The sequence below is a fragment of the Octopus bimaculoides genome, chromosome 17, assembly GCF_001194135.2.
Source record: "Octopus bimaculoides isolate UCB-OBI-ISO-001 chromosome 17, ASM119413v2, whole genome shotgun sequence".
In the NCBI taxonomy this organism is placed as follows: Eukaryota; Metazoa; Mollusca; class Cephalopoda; order Octopoda; family Octopodidae; genus Octopus; species Octopus bimaculoides.
The window spans coordinates 50,974,582-50,982,027 of NC_068997.1; the positions used below are offsets into that span (position 1 = coordinate 50,974,582).

Consider the following 7,446-nt stretch of genomic DNA (forward strand, 5'->3'; position numbering starts at 1 on the left):
TTCTGGAAACGTATGCCATCCAGAAGTTACATTGCTAAGGAGGAATCTGCGCGGCCTGGTTTCCAAGTTGCTAAAGATCGGGTGACATTATTATTTGGAGGAAATGCATCTGGAGATTTAAAATTAAAACCGATGCTAGTTTATCGAGCGGAAAATCCGAGGGCACTTAAAGGCATCTTAAAAAGTACCCTTCCAGTTATATGGAAATCTAATAAAAAAGCTTGGGTGACAGCAACATTATTTGAAGAATGGTTTTCATATCACTTTGTGCCAGAAGTTAAGGAATATTGTGATAAGAACGAACTTCCATTTCATGCAATGCTACTTATTGGCAATGCACCTAGCCACCCTCCAATTCTGAAACATCTCCATCCTAACGTCAAAGTTATTTTTTTGCCTCCAAATACAACATCACTTCTGCAACCAATGGATCAGGGTGTTATTGCCACTTTTAAAGCCCATTATTTACGTTTCACATTTGCAATGTTGAATGAAGAAACAGACAGAGAAGGGGCACCAACTCTAATGGAATTCTGGAAAAATCACAATATTTATTCCGCAGTGAAAATCATAAGTAAAGCTTGGGATAACATCCCTCAAAAGAATATGAAGGGCACTTGGAAAAAACTTTGCCCTCAATTTCTTGATGATTTTGAGGGTTTTGAATCCCTGCAAGAAAATGTAGATAAAGAAATAGAAGAAATTGTAAAGCTGGCGAATGAATTGAATCTCAATGTGTCGGCAAGTGATATCGTTGAGCTGCTTCAATCACACAGTGATGAACTCACTAACGAAGACCTTATTGCAATGCAAGAGCAGGCAACAAAAGAAGAAAAGGACACGGTTGAAGAGGCGCCAGTTAATGCATTCACTTTTAAAGGACTCAAGGAAGCGTTTCAACATTTGGATAAAGCCTTGGAAATTTTTCAAGCACAAGATCCAAATTTTGAACGAAGTGCAAAAATTTCTACCACCATAACAAATGCTTCTGCGTGTTACCGAGAAATTTATAAAGAGCAAAAAAAAAAAGCTAAGCAAACAACTGTAGAAGTGTTTATCAAAAAGGAATCAACAAATGCTTGTGAGTTGGAAATTGCATCTACAAGTGATGGTGTGCACGAGCCTAATGCAAGGGAATATGATTCTGAAAACAATTCTAATTATAATATTTTTTTATTATAAATGATTCTTGACATTCTTTTTACTTTACACGAAATATTCTTTACATTGTTCTGTTGTTTTATTGCCATTTATTTACAAGTATTATAAATTTTATAAGTAAAATATTTTTCTGGGGACCAAATTACGATTTATAACATTGTTATTATGGGAAATTATTGCTCTGCTTTACGAGCAATCTCTGGGAACAAATTAACTTGTATATCGATGCATTTGTGTATTAGACATTTCATTTCTTTCTGATGAAGAGTTCTGTCTTCACAGGAAGTAAAACTTTGCTAAGTTTTTCTATTCACTATTTCACTGGATGACCGAATAGTCAGAACCTCTTTAATACAAAATTACTATTTGTAAATCTCACAACGCGAGATATTCAGCAACAGTACTTTGTAGTAAAGATTGTTTGCCAACATAACATAGCAGTCCTGGTTAAGCCAGCTGGAGACGATGCCTCCTGGGGCTAAATTACAGCAACATTAGTCCTAAACCAGGACTGTCATGTTATGTTGGAAAACAATCTTTACTCTTTAATACACTTCATAACACTAATAATATATTTAACAACAGCAGTAATATACTCCATGTATTTACTTCATAACAACCATAATCAATACAAATGTAATTTTAAAATCCTGGTAACGAGAGGATCGTTTTGGAAACGGGCTCTCATGTAACTATGCTAAATCCTTCAAGTATTTACTCTCTCTCTTTTACTCTTTTACTTGTTTCAGTGATTTGACTGCGGCCATGCTGGAGCACCGCCTTTGTAGTCGAGAAATTCGACCCCAGGACTTATTCTTTGTACTTATTCTATCGGTCTCCTTTTGCCGAACCGCTAAGTTACGGGGACATAAACACACCAGCATCAGTTATCAAGCCATGCTAGGGGGACAAACACACACACACACACACATATATATACAACGAGCTTCTTTCAATTTCCGTCTACCAAATCCACTCACAAGGCTTTGGTCAGCCCGAGGATATAGTAGAAGACACTTGCCCAAGGTGCCGCGCAGTGGTACTGAACCCGGAACCATGTGGTTGGTAAGCAAGCTACTTACCACACAGCCACTCCTGCACCTATATACACTTATATAATTTTATATTAATATTGTTACTTTACCCCTTATAGTCGTCAGGGTCACAAATGACAGTAACACGTGCAAAGTTCTTTGCAGCAGCACGGAGGAGAGTAACGCCACCTGGTGAGAAAGGAAGGAAGGATTAATTAATATCATAATTGTCATGTGCATTTGAGTTAAGAGATTAAGCAGCATCTGATTAAACTTATTAAATGACATGGAGTCTAATGAGGCTTTGCATTCAAAGTAATTCCATGATCAAATTTATGGTGACATCCGTTTTATCTGATATTACACGGATGCAGGAGGGATGGCTGTGCGGTTAAGAAGCCTGCTTCACAACCATGGAGTTTCTGGTTCAGTTCCACTGTGTGACACCTAGGGCAAGTGGCTTCTGTTAGAGAGCTGTGTTGACCAAAACTTTGTGAATAGATTTGGTAAATGGAAACTGGAAGAAGCCCATTGCGTGTATGCACACACACACACACACACACACACACACATGCACGGTCATCATCTAATGTGTGGCATGGGTTGGACAATTTGACAAGTGCTGGTCAGCTGGAGACCTGCCCAAACTTCATTTGTTTTGGCATGGTTTCTATGGCTGGATGCCCTTCCCAATGCCAACCACTTCAGAGTGTACTGGGTGCTTTATACATGGCACCAGCATGGTGTACCCTTGTCTAGATATAATGTAATAATTGCAAATTAACATTACCATACAAGCGAGGTTGTTTGTTTCCAGCTTCTGTAAACGTCTGGCATTGATAAAATATTATTTTGTTTGGAAACTGATGAGGACTGGCTACAGAAAGGGCAGCAAATTACATCTGACCCATGCAAGCATGAAAAAGTAGACATTAAACCACACACACCTGTGTGTGTCCGCCGGCCTTGGTCTCACAATTGTGAAACAAGCTGTGTCCATTTCCAATATTCTGTGAAAACCTAACTGACCACGGGGAAATAAAAACAAGTGAATGTTAGTAACATGAAGGGTATCTGGCAACAGAAAACCTAAAGTAACCAAGCCATCACAGTATATTACTGGTACATGTAGCATGACAATGTAAACACCATAAAACATTTGTGTCTCATTAGCAATTTTACCAACCCCTGTGCTAATCAGAATGATTAATTAACATCCTAATTTTTGTGATATTTTAAAGCATGTCTTAGTATGTTAAATGCAAAGTCTTACCTATGTCAATTTGTTCCACAGCCTGCTCAGCAGTGACATCGTCTGAGGCAACCGTTTCCACAAATGGATACAGGTTACAGACAACAACACTAGGGAAGAAAAAAAAAAGATAAAACATTATATATACTAGCTGGCCCTGTGCCATCAAAAAAATTATAGCTAATTGTAGTATTTTATATATAAATATGGATGGTAAATGAAATTAATACACTTGTCAATGTCATCTAGTGGTTGTCTTTTGAGATGTGACATCGATCATCATTTGTTACTGAAAGAATGCTGGTTCACAGATACAAATATTCACATACTTTCCTTGTACACACACATACACTCACAGAGTTGAAACGCTGTTTGATTTTTTCTTTTCAACATTGAATGTTTATCATCCCACTTCCGTTGCACACACAGAGTTGAAATGCTCCCACTACCAGTTTGCCATCACTCCTTCCTTTCTCATTCATATGTTGTGACAGAGTAGAATATACATACACACACATACATACATATATACAGATTTGGTAACACAAACAGGAAAATAAAACTGAAAACACGAGAGTGTATGTGTGTGTGTGTGTGTGTGTGTGTGCTTCGCGTTTGGCCGTACGACTTTTTAATGTTTTCACTGTCCAATTTTTCCTGTCTTGGTTTGTGTTTGTCACCTTGGAATCCTCTGTTGAGTGGGTCGATCCACTACTCAGGAAGAGACTATTCTAGAGTACGTTCTGCCTTATCTTCAAAACGTCTAGTTAGAATAGAGGCAGCTGACGAAGGATTAATTCCAAGTGGCTATCTGTTTTCCTATGTGTTCGTTCCGTTGTCTGTAGTTCTAACGTCCTGTACCCTGATATGCATATATATACACATGGAGATGTAAGTATGTACATATATGTGTGTATACATGCATATATATTCTTTCTATTATTATATGTATATATATATATATATACACTTTTCATTTGATTAGCACAAGTTACAAAGTGGCCCAAGGGCCGAGAGCTTCATGCATTGGTGCTTATCAATTTCTTCTCACACAAGATTCTTGGCCCTGGAGTCACTTTGTAATTTCTTACAATCGTCTTATACTTTTAGCCAGGATAACCTTCATGGCCCCTGCAAGTAATTCACTTAGGCCTCATTGTACCAGGCTACAGAATATGGCTTCTTCAGAGCAACAGACAAAAAAACCATTAAAGTGACAAGGACACAATAACATACCGGATCAAATTGAAGTTAAGATCTTCAACTTCTTTCACATCTTCAGGGGTTGGCTTGGCCAGAATTCCTGGAAATTAAAGAATGAAGTAATAAAAACAGGTTAAATTCTTTCTTTAATAACACCACAAGTCACTGCTAGTAACAACTGAGAGAGAGAGAGAGAAAGAGAGTAAACGCTTAATCGCATCGAACATAATCAACCATAGACATACAAAGCAAGCAACTGTTAATTAGAATTATCATTACATCTTTTAATTGTTTCACTCATTGAACTGTGGCCATGCTGGGGCACACTGCCCGAAGGGTTTTAGTTGAACTCAACCCTAATACTTATTAAGCTCAAGTTCTTAGTTATTCTATTGGTCTCTTTTTGCCAAACTACTAAGTCACAGGGAAATAAACAAACCAACATTTGTTATTGTGCAGTAGTGGGGGGGGGGCAAACACAAAATTATTGATGTGAGGATGTGGTAGCGGGAAGAGTAAGAGTATAGTTACTGTTGGTGGGAAGAGGAGGAGGAAGAGGAAAGGTTTTTGTGGGTCCAGTACTTGTGAGGTCACTGCTGCAACCAAAAGAAGATGAGAAAAGGGGTGGGTGAAGATTTTGGGTGAGGTAATGAAAGGGGTGAAGTGTAATTAAAGAAAAGGAATAGGGATTACAGACCCACAAAACCAGACTCGATTCCATAATCTGGTCAAATCTGAAAACAACAGCAAATAAATTGAGAAACCTAATTATTTTTATTCTAAAATAATTTCATTAATGACAAAATTTATGCACAATCACAGGTGCAGGCATGGCTGTGTTGTAAGAAAGGGTTCAGCCCCACTGTGTGGTCCCTTGGGCGAGGGTCTTATACAAATCCCTTGTGAATGGATTTGGTAGATTGGAAACCGAAAAGAAGCCCATTATCTGTGTGTGTGTGTACACATGTATGCATGTGTTTGTGCCATTTGTTCCTTAATACCCATTAACTGGTGTAGGTTTGTTTACATCCCTGTAACTTAATTCAACAAAATGGTTCAATACAATAAGTACAGGAATACTAAAACCCTTCAAGGCCCCAGCATGGCCCATTATCCAGTGACTGAAACAAGCAGAAAAAATCACACACACTTAAGCAGTAATAATATAAACGACCACTTACCACCGTGTATGGCAGGATGGAGGGTTTTCACCCGACCTTTCAACATCTCAGGACATTTTGTTACATCAGAGACTTCCCTGTAAAATATTAAAATTCCTTTAAATGACATTTTATACCTATTGTTGATGGCTGTCCTATTCCGAGATGTAAAACTAACAATGTTTAAACTGGTGCTGTGGCAGCAATAGTCTGTAATGGCAGTAGTTATTGCTAGAAGTAGAAGGCAAGCCAACACAGGCCGGAGCTTGGAGCAGTTCTCAAGCTTACTATCTTCAGTTAGACTGTCTAACCCATGCCAGCATGGAAAACCGATGTTAAATGATGGTGATGAATGGGGGGAGTCTCCATGTAGCCACTCAACCAGCTAGAAATAGCAGTCAAATTTCCCTAAAAATCACTTATTATAAATAAAGGACACATTAGATAATGGGGTCCTAAATGTTTTTTTTTTCAAAAAAAAAAAAAAAAGGAAAAAGAAAAGACAGGATGGCCAAAGCTAGAATCTCTGATCATAGATGTACTCCATCAGGGTTGACATAAGACAAAATGACAAGTGCTCAAACAGATACAAATTTCAGGAAGTACTTACACAATAGATATTCCAGCATTTTTGATGGTTTGAGCTGTTCCTCCAGAACCAACCAGTTGTAGACCAAGCTCACTTAAGCTCTTTGCAAACTCCACAATCCCACTTTTGTTGGACACACTCAATAATACTGAAAGGAAAAAAAAAAAAAAGTTTAGCATAAAAAAAGGGGTTTTTTTTGGAGTGTTTGGTGTTAGGAAGGGCATCCAGCCATAGAAACCATGCCAATTCAGACTGGAACTTGGTACACCTTACTAGTTTCAGTCGAACCATCTAACCCATGCCAGCATGGAATATGGACGTTAAATGATGACGATACGAGGTGCAGGCACAGCTATGTTATTAAGCTTGCTTCCCATGACACCTTGGACAAGCATTTTCTATTATAACCACAGGCCAACAAAAGCCTTGTCATATGATTTGGTAAGTGGAAACTGAAAGACACCTGTTTGTGTGTGTGTGTGTGTGTGTGACATAGTTTGCTGGTGATGTGCTGACAGGTCAGTTTTCACTGGTTCTGTTGTCTTGATGACAACATAGTTATCATTTATAAGAGGTGACATGGAGAATCAACACCCAGTAAAAGCAAGGACAAATGGGTTTGGAACTTGGCATTTATCATTAAATTGAGGGTCAGCTTAACCTTTTTCTTACCAGTTCTATTGAAATGTACTGCATTTGTCTCAGTTAATTTTTCAAAGTACGAAGAATTTAGTAAAAACTCATTATTAAGCGAATGTTTGGAAGATAACGAAATTTTGATGAATGCTTTTAATTTATACCATTTTCATCACACGGACGCTCCAAGACACATCACACGGACGATTTTTGGCAATTTTCCGGAATCTCCGGAAACGTGGGTTTTTGGAGAAAAAAAAAAGCGAGAAAATGGGGGTGGGGAGGAGGAGGAAGTATTTCCTACTTTTCTCCCCCACTCCCACCAGAATTGTCATTTTTCACGACGAAGATAGAAATACTAAAGAAGTTGTCAGAAAAAAAAAATCAACCGGTTTCTGTTGTGCTCCAACA

The 7,446-nt window shown here is 38.2% G+C and overlaps 1 protein-coding gene across 1 annotated transcript in view; it reads right to left on the bottom strand.

Moving 5' to 3' along the window:
* The window catches only part of LOC106874801 (bifunctional purine biosynthesis protein ATIC), a 24,302-nt gene that overhangs the window by 13,900 nt on the left and 2,956 nt on the right, over positions 1-7,446 (bottom strand). The window contains exons 2-6 of the mRNA XM_014922657.2: positions 6,421-6,547; positions 5,832-5,908; positions 4,684-4,750; positions 3,469-3,557; positions 2,306-2,384 (exon numbers count right to left, since the gene is read on the bottom strand). Of these exons, the coding sequence (XP_014778143.1) occupies positions 2,306-2,384; positions 3,469-3,557; positions 4,684-4,750; positions 5,832-5,908; positions 6,421-6,547 (439 nt within the window). The remainder of the gene's footprint in view (positions 1-2,305; positions 2,385-3,468; positions 3,558-4,683; positions 4,751-5,831; positions 5,909-6,420; positions 6,548-7,446) is intronic.